At 23.2% G+C, this 16778-nt stretch overlaps 7 protein-coding genes across 7 annotated transcripts; 2 read left to right on the top strand and 5 right to left on the bottom strand.

Annotated features, from left to right (window-relative positions):
* Nucleotides 1-197: 197 nt before the first annotated feature.
* Nucleotides 198-467, bottom strand: DICPUDRAFT_24643 (uncharacterized protein; the record flags this gene model as incomplete). The annotated part of the gene is made up of 1 exon (XM_003290617.1): nucleotides 198-467. A coding segment is annotated over one exon (270 nt), but the record flags the coding sequence as incomplete, so codon positions are not given.
* A 1052-nt stretch (nucleotides 468-1519) lies between these two features.
* DICPUDRAFT_49338 (uncharacterized protein) lies at nucleotides 1520-2081 on the top strand (the record flags this gene model as incomplete). The annotated part of the gene is made up of 3 exons (XM_003290620.1): nucleotides 1520-1628; nucleotides 1700-1800; nucleotides 1885-2081. 3 exons carry the CDS (start codon nucleotides 1520-1522, stop codon nucleotides 1942-1944), a joined length of 270 nt encoding a protein of 89 aa, XP_003290668.1. The 3' UTR covers nucleotides 1945-2081.
* A 279-nt stretch (nucleotides 2082-2360) lies between these two features.
* DICPUDRAFT_155202 (uncharacterized protein) lies at nucleotides 2361-4271 on the bottom strand (the record flags this gene model as incomplete). The annotated part of the gene is made up of 3 exons (XM_003290616.1): nucleotides 2361-3698; nucleotides 3775-3999; nucleotides 4164-4271. 3 exons carry the CDS (start codon nucleotides 4269-4271, stop codon nucleotides 2361-2363), a joined length of 1671 nt encoding a protein of 556 aa, XP_003290664.1.
* Nucleotides 4272-4966: 695 nt separating this feature from the next.
* Nucleotides 4967-6736, bottom strand: DICPUDRAFT_81389 (uncharacterized protein; the record flags this gene model as incomplete). Its single annotated transcript, XM_003290615.1, has 3 exons — nucleotides 4967-5593; nucleotides 5667-6116; nucleotides 6191-6736. 3 exons carry the CDS (start codon nucleotides 6734-6736, stop codon nucleotides 4967-4969), a joined length of 1623 nt encoding a protein of 540 aa, XP_003290663.1.
* Nucleotides 6737-7255: 519 nt separating this feature from the next.
* On the bottom strand, nucleotides 7256-8486 carry DICPUDRAFT_37736 (uncharacterized protein; the record flags this gene model as incomplete). The annotated part of the gene is made up of 3 exons (XM_003290614.1): nucleotides 7256-7481; nucleotides 7561-7964; nucleotides 8034-8486. Coding segments are annotated over 3 exons (1083 nt in total), but the record flags the coding sequence as incomplete, so codon positions are not given.
* A 2211-nt stretch (nucleotides 8487-10697) lies between these two features.
* Nucleotides 10698-12399, top strand: DICPUDRAFT_92527 (uncharacterized protein). Its single transcript, XM_003290619.1, has 6 exons — nucleotides 10698-10862; nucleotides 10926-11037; nucleotides 11127-11422; nucleotides 11526-11777; nucleotides 11844-11986; nucleotides 12062-12399. The coding sequence occupies exons 1-6, from the start codon at nucleotides 10767-10769 to the stop codon at nucleotides 12354-12356; spliced, it is 1194 nt and encodes a 397-aa protein (XP_003290667.1). The 5' UTR covers nucleotides 10698-10766; the 3' UTR covers nucleotides 12357-12399.
* Nucleotides 12400-13473: 1074 nt separating this feature from the next.
* Nucleotides 13474-15980, bottom strand: DICPUDRAFT_81386 (uncharacterized protein; the record flags this gene model as incomplete). The annotated part of the gene is made up of 2 exons (XM_003290613.1): nucleotides 13474-14903; nucleotides 15506-15980. 2 exons carry the CDS (start codon nucleotides 15978-15980, stop codon nucleotides 13474-13476), a joined length of 1905 nt encoding a protein of 634 aa, XP_003290661.1.
* Between the last annotated feature and the right edge of the window lie 798 nt (nucleotides 15981-16778).

Below are 16778 nucleotides of genomic sequence, written 5' to 3'. Positions count from 1 at the left end.
CCACCACGACCACCACCACCAAAACCACCACGACCACCACTTGATCCACCTCTACCACCACCAAAACCACCACGACCACCACTTGATCCACCACGACCACCAAAGCCGCCTCTACCGCCACGAGCACCGCCTCTACCACCAAAGCCGCCTCTACCACCAGCACCAGCACCACCAGCTTTAGCAACTTTTGGTTGTGGTTTTGGTTCTTCAAGGAAAATTTTAATTGGTAAAAGAGAAGTAGTTTCAGCAAAAATTTTATCGCCTTCTTTGAATGATGAAGCTTGAATACCGTTATCTAATTTGACACTGAAATAAACTTTTTGGGTTGGACCAAAAATTTCATCAACGGTACCAATATTTGATTTTGATGATGATAAAACTTTACAATTGAATTTTGGTACTTGTTCGGCAACAGTAAGATTGCAAACAATTTGCTCTTCGCATGGGTGAGCAAAAGATCCAATTTCTAATGATAAATTAAATTTAAAAATAATATTGTTATATGATTATAATTTATTATATGATTATATTGTTTATAATAAAGAAAAATAAAAAAAAGAGATTAATATATATTTATTTATTTGTATGATTATTAAACAAAACTTACCAATAACTTCACCTGGAGTGCTATTATATCTATCACCACCATAACCACCACGGTTACCACCAAAACCACCACGACCACCTCTGTCGCCACCACCAAAGCCGCCACGGCCACCACCACCAAAGCCACCACGACCACCTCTATCACCACCAAAACCACCACGGCCACCTCTGTTATTATTACCACCACGGAATGACATTTTTATTTATATTTGTATATGTGTTATTGTAAATTTGATTTGAAAAAATAAATCTTTTTTTGTTTTTTAAAAAAAAACAATTCCTCTTTCTGTGAAGTACCTATAAAATAGAGAGAAAAAAAAGGAATCTAACAATAACTGTAAAAGAGTTCAACTAAAATGTATTTGTTTAGAGATCTCTTAAAGTTTTGTATAAAGAAAAAATTTAGGGTAAATAATTCTTTATTTTTCGTTTTTTAAAAATAAAAAAAAAAAATAAAAAAAAGTTTTTTTTAAAAAAAAAAAGAAAAACGAAAAAAAAAAAAATTTAAAAAAAAAAAATTAAAAAAAATAATAAAAAAAAAAATTAAAAAAAAAAACTATAGAGAAAGTTGATTAATCATGATTGTGATAATTATTTTATCTATTTGATTTTTATTCATTGATTTTTATTTATTTGTTTTTTTTATTAATTTTATTTGTTTTATTTAAATAATATTATTTAAATAAAACAGCTGAGAATGGTATAAATTAATTATTAATAAAGAAAATTTTTTAAATTTTTATATTATAATAAAATTTTTTTACCCACACTTTTTTTTTTTTTTTTTTTTTTTTTTTTTTTTTTAATTATTTTTTTTAATTATTTTTTTTATAACATTTTTATTAATATCCAAAAAAATTTCTTTTTTTTTTTTTAATATTATATTTTTTAACAATAGAAACAACAAATTAAAATGGTAAAAGTTGAATTATACACTTCATCTGCCACAGGCATGCTTAAAATTAAAAAAGACCAACAAGCTATCAAAAATTTATTAGAAGCCAAAGGTATTCAATATATTGGTAGGTGAACTTACAATTATTTATCTTTTTTTTGTTTTTTATTATTTATTAATTTTATTTTATAATTTTAGAATATGATGTTGCTAGTGACCAAGAAAGAAGAGAAGAAATGAAAAAAATCAGTGGCAAAACTGTTTTACCACAATTAATGATTGATGGTAAATTTGCAGGTGTAAGTATAAAAATATTTTTAAACAGGCAATACTTAAAAAGAGATATTAATTTTGTTAATTTTTTTTTTTTAATAATTTTATAGGAAGTTGAAGATCTCCAATATTTAGAAGAAGATAACAAATTCATTGATTTATTCAAATAAACAAATAGAAATAATATTTAAAGAATAATAAAAAAGAAAATTAAATCTATTTTATCTATTTATAATTGTAAAAATAATAAAATCAAAAATTATATTATCTATTTTAAAATTAAATAAAATTTTTTATCTTTTTAAATAGTTTTTTTATTAAAATTAGTATTTTATTTATTTATTTTAATTTTGTTTTTTATAAAATGGAAACAAATGTTTTATATATAAATTAATTTGTTTAGAAAGTTAATTTTGTTTAAAAATACATATAGCTTTATTTAATTTTTTTTTTTTAAAAGTTAAATAATTAATGAAATTGATTATTAAATTATTACTATTTGAAACAATTTCATTAATTAATTATTTAGTTTATATTGTTTGTATTATATTAATTATATTATTGTTTTTATTATTATTTATTTTTATTAATCTGATAACTCCACAGCATTATCTGAATCAAAGCTATCATCTAAAGTTGAACAAGAATCTGAATGGTGTAAATTATTACCTTTCATTGGTACACCAGAGTAAATTGGAGGGGCATTTGGATCATATGGTTCTTCGTCGTCATCCTTATTAAGGTTTATGGTACTATTGTTATTATTGTTATAAACTGGTGGTGGTAAACGTTGATTATTATTAAATGTTGGAGTTGTTTGGGATGAAGTAAAAGCTGGAGCACTATCGACAATAATTTCAGGTTCGCCACCAAATATTTTTTCAAAATTTTGAATAATAGTTGTAACGACCATATTACCTAAAGCGATATCTTCTAAAACAACATCAGTTTGGCAAATTAAAATATTTGGACCAACGACTGTAGCTAAATTAGCAGGACCCATTTTTGATTTAGGTTGTGTTGAGATTTGGTGTAAGAGATGAATTAAATGATGTAAAAGAGTAAAGTAGTGTTTTGGTAGTGATTGAAGGATTTTGGTAATCTTTTCGACACGTTGATTTGAGTCTTCAATATTGCAGGTATCGATGAGTTCGTTATAACGACTGTAGGTGAGAAGTGGCTCTGGTTGTAATTCTCTAAGGAACATTTTAACAAGATTACAAACGACATGAATATCACTTATTTCATTTAAATTATACTCCTTGCCTTCGTCGATTTTAGCTTTGTATTCGAAAATAATTCTCTTTGTACCAGATAAACGGAAAAGACCTTCTTCAGTTGAAATGTGGTTTCTAATTGCTTGGAAAGCTCTGGTGACAAATCTTGGAATGATAGAACCTTCTCTTTGGAGAATGACAGAAAGATCTTCACCAAAAATTTTGGATTTAGAGATGGCATCTTGTTGTTGCTTTTGTGGTGAAACCATCATTGAAATACGTACTTTAGATTTTTCTAATTCGGCCTTTCTCTTTTCTACATAAAGACGGTATTCATAAATATCTGGAATCATTTGGGCTAGCCATCTATAACCTTTTTGGAAGAATGTATGATAACTATCTAAATAGTCACAAAGTTTTTCGACAGTTTCAAATTCTGTAATAACATTTGTATCTTGTAAAAGGCATGTTGTATCGATACCAACTCTTTCAAAATTTGTTCTTAATCTTTCACATTCATCTTCACATTCTTGAATCTTTTGTGGTTTAACATTCTTTTGTTTCTTTAAAGTTTGTAACTCTGATAATTGTGCATCAAATCCAATTCTAACTCTATCATATTCTTTTTTAGATTCTTTTGCTTGTTTTAATTCGGTTTTTATAATTGATTTTAATGGGTCACTAACATCATTAATTAAAGATGAGTTCTAAATAAAATTAAAAAGTTTTGTTAATATCTATTATTATATTGCTATTATATTGTTATATTTATTTAATATTTACTAATTTAGCTTTTAAATCTTCAAAACCAGCTTGAAATTCACCAATTTTCGATAAAATACCAGATAAAATTACCATATCAGTTTGATTTTCTCTGACATAAACGCTATAATCAATAAAATTATCTGCTAACTCTGTACCATCTTGGATTGATAAACCTGAGCTTAAAGTTTCTTTTTCGACAGATTTTGTTAATTTTCTTAAATAATCCTTTGTATCTGTAACTTGCTATAAAAAAAAAAAAAAAAGAAATGTTAGTAAAAAAAAAAAAAATTAAAGAAAAATTTTATGCAAAAAAAAAAAAAAAAAAAAAAAAAAAAGATTTTTATCCACAGGCGATAACTTTTTTTGTGGATAATCCACAAAACCCCCTTTTATAAACTTTTACTTACTTTTTCTAATTCCTTCATTTGATCTGGTTCGAGTGTATTTTCTTTATTACCAGTTTTTTCCATTAGATTTTGCTTTGTGATTGATATTGATTTCTTGAATTTTCTCATTTTATTGGTTTATATAAATATTTTTTTTTTAAAAAAAAAATAATGATACAAAGGGTATTTTAAATTTTACAACAAATTAAATATACAGTTATTGAATATTATTAAATCTTTATATTGTTACTAAAAGAAGAAAATAATATACAAGAATAAAAATAAAAGTTTTTTTTATTACAATGTCAATTGAAAGACTTTTAGATAAAAAAAATTATTATAAAAAAATAAAAAAAAAAAACACAACTTTTTTTAAAAAAAAAATTAAAAAAAAAAAAATTTTAAATAAAAAAAAAATCAAAAAAATTAAAAAAAAAAAAAAAAAAAATTATTGTGGTGTTTATTTGAAATAAATTGAGAAATTTTAAAATCTATCAAAGAGATAATCTAATCAAAAATGAATTGGTATAACCACGGGATTAAAGCTTTATTATTATAAAATGGTACATTAAAATATTTAATGTAAATTTTTTTTTTTTTTTTTTTTTTTTTTTTTTTTTTTTTTTTGCCCAATTTTTTAATAATGCTGATTGATAGTTTATAAATTTTTTTTTTTTTTGATTTATTTATAATTTTTTTTTTTTTGATTTATTTATAATGGTTGTTAATTTATTTATTAATTTATTTATTAATTTATTTATTAATAAGTTTTTGTTTATTTATTTTTTTATTTATAATTAATTTAGATGAATTTTAGTTTTTGATTATTTGGCACTATTTGATGATTCGTTTATAAACTTAAATAAATTGATTGCTTCACGTATTTTTGAAAATTCTAAACAAAAGGATTGAACTTCAGAAAATAAATCTTTGATATCTATAATATTATTCCTAATTAATGATTGAATGAAAACACAAACTAAACGGACACTACGTTGTTGCATTGCTTTATCTTCCTTGATATTGTTACAAGTATTGATGCAGTTTGTTATATACATGGGAATGAAATGGCTGGGTAGCTCTACAGATGTAGCCAATGCATTTACCACCTCCATTGAACGGAAGTTCATTTCCATCGATATTAATATTTGGAAATAATCTTTGAAATCTGGTGAATGAATTAACTTTAATAATGCATCAATTGCGACATTGGTATTGTTTTCAACTAAATTTGGTAGTTTCTTTGGTGTTAATCCTGAATAGAGTACCAATTTTGGATCAGAGTCCATTTCTTGTTTAATTTGTAAAAGTTGGTTTTTTTTTAATCTACATTTGATCGCCCTTGTCATTAAATCTCTAACAATTTTTTTTGAATTGATTGTTGGGGAAGTGGCCATAGTTGGATTTGATAATAATAAACCATGATTTATTGATGAATTTATCCAAATGGTCTTTTTATAAAAAAAAAAAAAAAAAAAAAAATTAATATCATATGATAAGGAAAAATAAAGTTTATAAACATACAGTAACTGGACTAAAAATTGGTGGAGTAACTCTTTTGAATTGAGGTTCAAATGAAAAGAAACTTAATTGATCACTGTTGACCTCAATGTCTTTAAGATTACCTGTAGTTGCTATATTATTAGTTGTTGATGGTGAGCTCGCTATTACATTGTTATTTAAAGGGGTGTTATTTGATATTATATTATTGTTATTATTATTATTATTATTATTATTATTATTATTATTATTATTATTATTATTATTATTTATATCTGTGGGTATTAAATTTTGTGACACACCAATACTCCTGAAAGACGGATAACAATGGTTTACTAATCTTTCTAAATAGAAATTTTTATATTCTTTTAATGTTGATTTTGTAAATGTATTGGCTGCTATTGATGTTGTAGATGGTGATACTAATGTGCTTTTGGTTATATTTATAATTTCTTTTGGTGTTTTTTTTGAAAACTAAATTAAAAAAAAAAGTTAGTTGATTTAATTATAAAAATTTTAAGTTAATTTAATTAAAAATTTATATTTACATCTTTTGGTAAATTTGTTAAAAATGATGCTAATATACTCTTTTCTATTGGATTAAAGCATGGTGATAATTCATCGAATTGCTTTTCAATTTCGTCAATAAAAACTGGTAAAAATGGATTGAATATGATTGGATAATCTAAAATTGAATTTTCATCTTGGTTTGGAGATGGAGTGGAATTTGCTTGATTTGAAGATGATGTGCTTGATGTTGATGCTGTTGTTGGGGTTGTTGATGTTGATGATATTTGACCTGAAGATGATTTATCGATTTCTGTTGTAGATAAAATTGAAGATGATGATAACGAACCTGATGATAGAATTGAGTTTTCAGGTTTATATAAACTAAATAATATGTAAAATCCAATAATTCTGTGTGTTTGAATTTTTATAAAACCATCTTTGACCATTGTGTATATTGCACAACCAACTTTAAAATGATCATTTTTGCTAAACGTTCTATAAAATGTTGTTGCTATAGTTTCGAGAGGTTTTTCATCCTCTGACAATAAACTCAAAAGAGTAGTTAAATCTTTTGAATTTATCATTATATTGAATTTAATAAAAAACTATTTATTATATTTTTCTTCCAATTAATATTTGTATATGTATATTGATACTCTTATTATTTGAATGTGTGAATATGTGTGTATGTTTATTTTAATGTATATAGATAAATAAATAGATATTATAATACAATTATAAAATAAATAAATAAATAAATGATTTTAAATTTATGTTGATTAAAATATAAAATTTTGTGTGTGATAAAAAAACAATAATAAATAGTTTATTAATTTAAGTGAATAATTTTTGAAATAAAAAAAATTATTTTGAACAAAAGACGACACTTTTTGGTATCAACTATATAAATAAATAGAAATGAAAAAAAAATAAAAAAAAATTTTAAAAAAAATTGAAAAAAAAAAATTAAAAAAAAATTAAAAAAAAATTAAAAAAAAAAAATTTGGGGAAGATATATTCCTTTTTAAACATGATTATTATATATTTTTAAAAAAATTCTTTTTGATCAATTTACTTTTGTTTATTTTATTTTTTTTTTGAAATTAATTATTTTTAACTTTTTGTGGATTAATATAATTTTTATAAATTGCAAAATAGAAAACTGATGAAACAGTGAAAATGGTAGTTCCAATAATCCATGGATATTTAACTTCTGGTGGAGTTGGAATTTGCCAAAACATAGCACCACCATATTTAATACAAATTAAAACTTCAATAAATACATTTGCAATACAAATCCATGCCATTGTACCTAATTTTTTGGTTTTTCTATATTTGGAAAAAAAAAAAATTAGTATTAGTTTTATAATAGCTATATAATAAAATGTAATAATATGATGATATTTACGTATCGGTTGCAAATTGATAATATTCACGAAGACCTGGGGTACCAATTAAACACCATAATAATAATCTATAAATATTTAATGGATTTGGTGGTGGAATCCATAAAAGAGTTTTGAGGAAGAAGGCGTTAAGTTCGACAATTGAAATTAAAACGATTAATAAAATTACAACCAAGAATCTCTTCCATGATGATAAAATTCCCCAATTATAGGTATCTAAAGTTTGTGGAGTAAATTGTTTAAGTAAAGTCATTGGATTATACCATGATGGTTTCTTTTTATCCTCAACTTTAGTTTGTTGAGAATCGACACCTGCCCAATTGTATTCTTTCATGTGTAAATATCTAATTGTTAATAAACCCATAACAATACCTAATGCATTACAAACTAAAATATCTAAAATAATCTATATAAATATAAAACGCGCGTTAATATAACTTTAAAATAAACTGCGTGTGTGTAAAAGTTTACTTACATGATCCCACCAACATTCATGGAAATTTGGGAGTAAATGTGCAAAAGTTAATTCTAAAATTTCGAATGAAATACTTAAAACCCAACATAATCTATAATCTCTTAAAAGTAAAGTTTTGCCCCACCAACCAAAGAAATGAGCCCAAATAAATTCGTCGTTAACTGTATCTTTGAAGTTTTTAAAGTATGATTCTGGATTGTCTGGAGTATAAAGATCACAATTTTCGGCGTATGATCTTTCTGGCAATGGTACACCAAGCTTTGGATCCAAATGCTTCATAATTAAACGAGCATCATCTGCTGATTGGAATAAAAGAAAAACTAATGCACATAAATATAAAACACCAAGGCCCATAACAACTCTCCAAAATGCTGGATGTGGTCTAATAAATAAACCATCTCTCATCTGTAACATTGAAAATAATAAAAATGCTGAACATGCTGCTAATATACCACTATAAATTTAATTGAAATTAGTAAATGGAGATAATAATAAATGGTGATAATAATAACCTTGTGATACTTTACGTTTTAACGCTATTTGCTTGTGATTGTTCTTTTGTAAATGCAAAATAAATTGTAACAGCCCTGCATTACTAAGGCTAAAATTGTATGTGGTTTATAAAAAAAATTTAATGTATCTTGTTCTTCTTTTTTATTAACAGAGTTTGCCACCGCAGTGGATGCTCTATTATTATTGCTATTTGCCATTATATTTTCGTATTATTTTACTCTATATTATTGTTATTATTACTTTTTATTTATTATATAATTATCTTGATTTCTCGTATTCGTTTTTTTAAAATAAATATCAAAAATGATAAAAATTTTAAAAAAAATTTTTAAAACCTTAAAAAAATAAATAAATAAATTTAAAAAAAAAAAAAAAAAACCAATTTGGTTTGTATATTAGTTTTTTATTTCTAATATATAGTTATTAAAAAAAAAAAAATTAAAATAAAATTAAATAACCTGAAAAAAAATGGTTAAAAAAATAAAAAAAAAAAAAAAAAACGAAATTTTTAATAAATAAATAAAATTTTATATAAAAAAAAAAAAAAAAAAATCTTTTTGGTTCTGTAAATTTGGTATTTTTGGGATTCGATGATGATATAAAATTACAAACTTAAACAAAATAAAAATAAAAAAAAAAAAATAAACGAATAAAATTTATAAATATATTTTATATTTTTAAATTCTGTAAATTATTATCTTTGAATTTGAAAAAATAATTATTATGCAAATAAAAATAAAATTTTATAGTTTTTGGTTTTTATGTAATTTATATGTGTGTGTTTTTTGGCGATTATAAAAATATAAAATATAAAAATAGTTTTATAGAATAATAATTACCTGTGTTTTAAATATTTATAAAATGTTTTTGTTTTTAATTCCACATGATTAGTCAAAAAATAATTAAAATTATTAGACTATATAAAAAAGAATAAAAAAGACATCTTTTTGTATGTATCTTTAAAATATAAAAATAAATAAATAGTAAAAATATGAAAAATTTAAATTTAAATTAAAAAATAAAAAATAAATGAGTTGGTGGGCAATAGAAAAAAAAAGGTAATATTCTAATGAAAAAAAAAAAAAAATAATTATTTCAATTTATTTTTTTATTGTTATTATAATTAATATAATTGGAGGATCAAATATGGACTTGAAATAAACAAATTGAATAACAAATTCTTTTGATTTTTTTTTTTTTTTTTTTTTTTTTTTATTAAAATTATAAATAATAATAATAATTTTTTTTTTAATTTTTTTTTTTATTTTTTTTTAATTTTTTTTTTAAAATTTTTTTTTTTTAATTTTTCGATTTTTTGTTATTGGGTTTTATTTGTGTCAAGAGTTGTGTTTTGGTTGTTTCTTTCGCATTATATTCTGTAATTCTGTCGTTTGTTTCTTGTTTCTTGTTTCTTATATATCTAAAAAATAATACCCGATTTTATAATCGAATAATTCATTTTAATAACCAAGAATAAATAGAAAATAAAGAAAAATTACCATCAATTTTTAATTTTTAATTATTTTTTTAAATTAAATTAAATTAAATTAAAATTTTTTTTTTTTTTTCACTTTTTAAAAAAAAGAATTTTATTACATCACACTCACACATCACACTCTATACAAGTAATATTAATTATATTAATAATATTAAAAACAAAGAAAAACATATATATTAAATTAAATTAAAATTTATAAATTTAAATTTTTTTTTTTTTTTTTTTTTAATTTTGTAAAAATTTTTAATAATTTTTTTTTTTTCCATTAAATCAAACCCAAATCAAACATCATCAATCTCAAACACACAATAAATTAAGGTGAATAATCTAAATTTTACTAAAAATAAATACAACAAATAATTTTTTTTTATCCCCCTAGCCTAAAAAAAACCAACTTGTCGAATTAAATAAAAAATTAAAAAAAAAAATTAAAAAAAAAAAATTAACCAATTTTTTTAATTTTTTTCTTTAATATTTTTTAATATTTAATATATAATTATTATAATAAAAATAATAATAACAATAATAATAATTTAATTCAAAAAAAACCAATCAAATCAAAAAGTTTTATCTTTATTATATTGTATTTTTTTTTTATTATTCTCTTTATATATATTTTAAATAGTAACTAGTAATTGTTTACAAAGTGTCTAAAAATTAGTTGTATTTTTCCATTTTTTGTTCACCAATAATTTTTATAGTAATAAAGTAATTTCAAAGATATGGACGATTCATTCGACGCATTTGAAATCAAACCAACAAGTAGTATTATAGAACACTTTAATAACCATCCAACATGTATTGATAAGGAGTTTAATGTAAGTTTAGTTTATTAATAAAATTTAGGAAATATTCATACTAACAATTTTTTTTTTAATTAGTTTATTTTACAAAAAACAGAGTTAAGATCAATTGAACAAAATTCAGATAAATTTAAATCTGCTTTGGCACCAAAAAACAGGATAAAGAATAGATACTCAAATGTCTTACCATGTATGTATTAGTATAGTATAAACGATTATATTTTTTAAAATTACAATTATTAATTTTTTTTTATTTCACCATTAATAATAAAAAAATAGTTGAAGATACAAGAGTCGTAATTAGTGCAGATGATGATTATGACGATCAGAGTGATGATTATGAGGATACTAATGGTAATGGCATAAATAATAGCACTGATAGTATTGATAATATAAATAGTAATAGTAATAATAGCAATAGTAATTTAAATACTAATAAGGATGATGATGAAAAAAGAAATAGTATTGGAAGTATTGGACAAAGTGATGTTTTAAGTAATAGCAGTGATGAGGATCATGATAGTGATGATGAGGATTCAACTAAAGGTGATTATATTAATGCAAGCTTTGTTTGTGTAAGTAATACTGTAAAAAGAAATTAAAGACAATTATATTAATATTTAAAATTTTTTTTTTTTTTTTTTTTTTTTTTTTTTTTTTTTTTTTTTTTTTCAAAAGAATAAAAATTATATTTGCACACAGGGACCATTATTAAATACAATATATGATTTTTGGAAAATGACATGGGAGCAAGAGAGTAATGTTATTGTAATGTTGACAAAAGAAGAGGAAAACCAAAAACAAAAATGTGATAAATATTGGCCAGATAGTGGTGAAGAAAGATATGGCTCATTTATAGTTAGAATTGAAAATGATCTTGTAATTCCAGATGTTTTAATAAGAAGACAATTTACACTTGAAAATATTAAAGTAAGTATTTTTTATAGTTTTTTCTTATAAAGATTTACTAATATTTTATTTATTTTATAAATTTAGTTAAATAAATCAAGAACAATATATCATTTTCAATATACATCATGGCCTGATCACGGCACACCACAATCAACAACAAATTTTTTAAAATTTATTGGTTTTGTTGACAATGTTAAAAGAACTGGTCCATTTATTGTACATTGCAGGTAAGCAGGCCTCTGTAACAGTAATTTGTTTGTACAATTTTAAAATGTTAACATTTTTTTTATTAAAAACTATAGTGCAGGTATTGGCAGATCAGGAACTTTTTGTGTAATTCATTCAGTGGCTACAAATTTTTTTAAGCATTATGAGGAAAAGAAACAAGCACCATCAATAAATTTACCAAAATTAATCGTAGAAATGAGAAATGAAAGACCTGGAATGGTTCAAACACGGGACCAATATAGATTTTGTTATTTAGCAATTTCAGAAACAATGCTTTCTGGTATTAGAAAAGATAGAAAGCGTAAAGGTTTATCATATTCTTATAGTGGCATTCCAGTTACTGAAAATATAAATAATCCATTTACATAATAAATTAATTATAAAAAAAAGTAATTTTATTTAATTTTTATTTAATTTCTTTTTTTATATTTTTTATTACACAGTCCATTTATAATTTTTTAAAATTTCTTTTTATAGTTATCTTTGTAATAGAAGTTTTAAAAATTTATTTTATTAAAATTTCCATAGATTTTTTTTTTTTTTTTTAATGTATAAAATAAGGGTTTTTATTAATTAAAATATAATTAAGAAAAAAAAAATTCAACAGTTGGTTTTAAAACAGTGGGGTTGTATTTAATAAATTATATGTGAAAAAATTAAAAAAAAAAAAAAAAGAAGTGACACATTTCTTTATTTTATTTAAAAAAAAAAGAAAATAAATTGACCAACAAAGCATAATAGAAAGAGTATTCAAGAATTCTTTTCAATTATATTAGATAATAAAAAAAATAATAATAATAGTGATAATATATCAATGAAATTACAGGTTCAATTATAAATCACCTATTGAACTAATCCCAGTATTCATTAATGTTATTGATAATGGTAGAGTACAGGATAGCGATTTATTAGAAGTTTTTAGTAAACTTACAAAATGGCCCCTTACTTTTACAAACTCAAAATGGATTTTAGAACCATTCATCTCTTTAATAAAATCAAAGAAAACCCAAGTGAATTTGAAATGAAGAAATTATTAGAAGAAAACGCATGGCCAGACTTAGATTCTTTAGTATTTGAGAATATTAAATAAAAGAGTTTTATCCGATTGGGTTGGTCTTATTAATCTTGGAAGCACCTGTTATATGAACTCATTTCTTCAAGCACTCTATGGCAATACCGTTCAGAAATTTATTATTGCAAAAAATTGATCAAGATTTAATAAATTCAATTAAAAGTCAATTTATTACCAACACACCACAGGGGATAATAAAGAAAATGAAAAGCTTATGGAACAAAAGTACCGCAAAGAGATTTTCAAAAGAGCGCCACTATTAAAACAAATACAAATTGTATTTGCAAATCTTCGGCTATCTTATTTTATTTTGGTTTAAAAAAAAAAATAAATAGGTCTTTTTTATTTAAAAAAAAATAATTTTATAGTACATAATTAAGTTATTTATTATTATTAATAATTTATTTATTTATTTTAATTTAAATTTGAAATTGAATTTAAACTACTTGAACTTGTATTTGTTGTAGTTGTTAAATTTTTGATTTCTTTTCCTAAATTTTGTTGTTGCAAATCATATTTTTTGTTGAGTTTTTCGATTTTTTTCTCTAAAATTTTATGTTTTTTACAATTTTTTATAAAATTGTTAACGTCAATTTCAGATTGTTCGAGGGTCGAAAAGAAATTTAAAATTTTTTCAAATGGATCTTTTGAGAGGATATCTTGATGACTACGTAATACATGAATTGAAAGACTGTGTACAATATAGTAACCATTTAATAAAACCAAATCCCAAAATCTAACCAAAAGAGGGAAAGGAATATTACCAGAAAAGATGGTAAGGAACCATTTGGTGGCATACATTGAGGTTGTAATACCCTCAACACTGAAATGGGACTGAATTTTTGGGAGTTCGTCGTGCATTAAAATTTCGTGAATGGCATAGTTTCTGTAGAGCAATGGGAATGATGGTAAAAATAAACCACGGAATTGATAACGTGGGTTTTCCATTAATGAAACCAAGCTCCAAAAGGCTTCTTCTTCGGTCATATACATTAATAAAAGTGAGGCGATACTTGACATGCCTTGGCAATAACCAACATCTTGATCATAAATACTATAGGCCTTTAAAACATTAAATAGTTGTTGTTGTCCTTGATTGAAACGTTCTCTAAAAATAATATGGTTCCTGTAGGTTCTATCTATATCCAAGTCGATTTGTTTGACAAAATCAGAGTCCCTCTCTAAAAGTTGTTCATAGTTTACTTTTGATTCTAATTTGGTCTTTGTTGGATCTAAAATTAATTTCCATAAAACACCTCTAGTTGATTCGGGTACACCTTTCCAACCTAAATTTTGAACTTTACTCTTTTTACCATTTGAGGACCAAGAACGAAGTAATTTAACCCATCTCTTTTCGAGTCTTTTATCTTTACTAAGATTTACTTTCATTAGGTTCATATAGTAGTCTTTAATTTCATTCCATCTTTTCATTTGTGTAGAGTTTGATGAGACATCTGGTAAGAAACCGTAGAGATCAGCTTGAGCATACTCCTCATCGTCGATTGTATTGTTTTCACCTTTCCATTGACCCGCTTTTCTTGGTGAAACTGGACGTTCACCTTTTTGACCATATTTATAACGGAGTGTAACATCTGCACCTGCTGAAACTAACATTGAGCTAATAGTACTATTGGCAATATCTAGCGAAAAATGTAATGGTGTACGGTTTTGATAATCTTTAACTGTTGCATTAGCACCTAAACGTAATAGTGATGTAACATTCTTTGGGTGGCCTGATTTTGCTGCATAAAATATTGGTGTTTGACCTGTATTATCTGGTGCATTAACCTTGCTACCTTTTGCAATTAATTGTTTTGCAATCTTTCTACCAGTAATACACGATACTGCATAATGCAATGGTAATGCTCCAAAAATATCTTGAATATCTGGATTTGCACCTTTTTCTAATAAAACATTTACTGATTTGACTTTACCCATTAATGTCGCAAAATGTAATGGTGTTTTTTTTTCCTAATATTAAATTTATATTAATATATTGTTTTTTTTTTAAAAAAAATATATATGGAGAATAAAATACATACTCTATCTTTTGTATCTAATAATGAGCCACCTTGACACAAAGTTAAAATTATTTGTGAAGAAATTTCGTCAGATTCTGGCGATTCAGCAGCATAGTGAAGAGCAGTTTTACCTTTTTTGTCACGAGCTTCAGCCTTAACTCTTCTTGGACCTTTTTCCATCATAATGGATGCACATCGAATATGACCCCTATAAGAACAAATATGAAGTGGTGTGCAGCCATTTAAATCCCTTTTAATATGAGCACCTGCATTTAAAAAAAATTCTAAAATATCTGAAGTATTATATATCGCACATTTATGCATTGCGGTTTGACGTTCTTGATCACGATGATTAACCTTTGAGCCCCTATCTATTAAAAACTGTGCTACGGCTAAAGTATTTGAAAACATTAATGGTGTTCTACCTTGATCATCTCTATCGTTAATTGATGGTTTGCCATTGTTTGATACAGAACTTGTATTATGTGGATCTGTATCATCTTCATCATCGTCATCATCTTCCTCGCCATTATTATTATTGGTATTACTAGAGATTGATGTATTTACTAAACTCTCTTCCCCAAAAAATTGTTTTAATGTTTCTAAATCATTTTTATATACCGCTTCATGAATTGGAAATTTACCCATTACATTTGGATATGGCTCTAATTTAACTATATCATTATTACTATTATTATTATTGCTGCTTGAGTTACTTGAGTTGCTATTACTATGACTAATGGTTGGTTTTGAATTTACTGTTACACTATTTTCAATTGTAATTTTATTTGATTCCTCTTCATTATTTAAAGTTGTAGTTGTGGTGGTCATTTTATTATTACATTCATTAGATTCCTCTATTTTTTCACTATTAATGTTTTTTATTTCTTGTTCTTGCATTTTATTTGTTCATATATTATACAATGAAAATAATTTATAATTATTTTGCCCTTTAATTTTAAAACTATTCCTATATCTTTTTTCTATTATTCTTTTTAAATATTTTATAATTATTATTTAAAGTTGTTATTTTAAAATAATTGTTTTAATTAAAAAAATTTTAAAATTTTATTATTATATTATTTATGTTTAATACTATTATTATTATTATTATTATTTACTATTAATACAATTGGATAATTAAAATTTAAAATTATTATTCTTTTTTTAAAATTTTTTTAAAAAAAAAACCACAAATACTAAAATTTTTATTATTATTTTGTTATTAATTTATTTTTATTATTATTTATTGCTGTTATTTAATTATTATACTTTTAAAAAAAAATAATTAAAAAAAATTTTTTTTTTAATTAATAATAGTTATTTGATACTAATTAGTATAGCCTAATATATTTAAATAAAAAAAGGAGGATGTTAGTATTATTTTATTTTTAAATTATAACAGAAAAACCCAAAAAAAAAAAAATAAAAAAAAAAATAATAAAAAATAAAAAAAACAAACACAACACAACACACTCTCACAATCTCAAACATATTATATAAATATAGTGAAAATTAAATTTATATATATAAAACAACTGTCATTCAAAATGGGTATGTTATTGAATAGACCACTAATTTTTTTATTTTTTTTTTGTCAGTATAGTTTTTTATTATTTATTTAGTATTATTAAATTTATATTGTTTAGTTGAATAATAATAAAAACTTTAATGATTATTTTTGTAATTGATTGCTAT

The sequence above is a fragment of the Dictyostelium purpureum genome, assembly GCF_000190715.1.
Source record: "Dictyostelium purpureum unplaced genomic scaffold DICPUscaffold_234, whole genome shotgun sequence".
Taxonomy (NCBI): domain Eukaryota; phylum Evosea; class Eumycetozoa; order Dictyosteliales; family Dictyosteliaceae; genus Dictyostelium; species Dictyostelium purpureum.
This window is presented reverse-complemented; position numbering and strand designations above follow the sequence as displayed.

Bases quoted from the DNA above. Each gene is read 5' to 3' on its own strand.
- DICPUDRAFT_92527 (XM_003290619.1), top strand. From the start codon at position 10,767: ATGGACGATTCATTCGACGCATTTGAAATCAAACCAACAAGTAGTATT. The intron at 10,863-10,925 runs GTAAGTTTAGTT...TTTTTTAATTAG, and splicing joins GTATTGATAAGGAGTTTAAT to TTTATTTTACAAAAAACAGA. The intron at 11,987-12,061 runs GTAAGCAGGCCT...TAAAAACTATAG, and splicing joins CCATTTATTGTACATTGCAG to TGCAGGTATTGGCAGATCAG.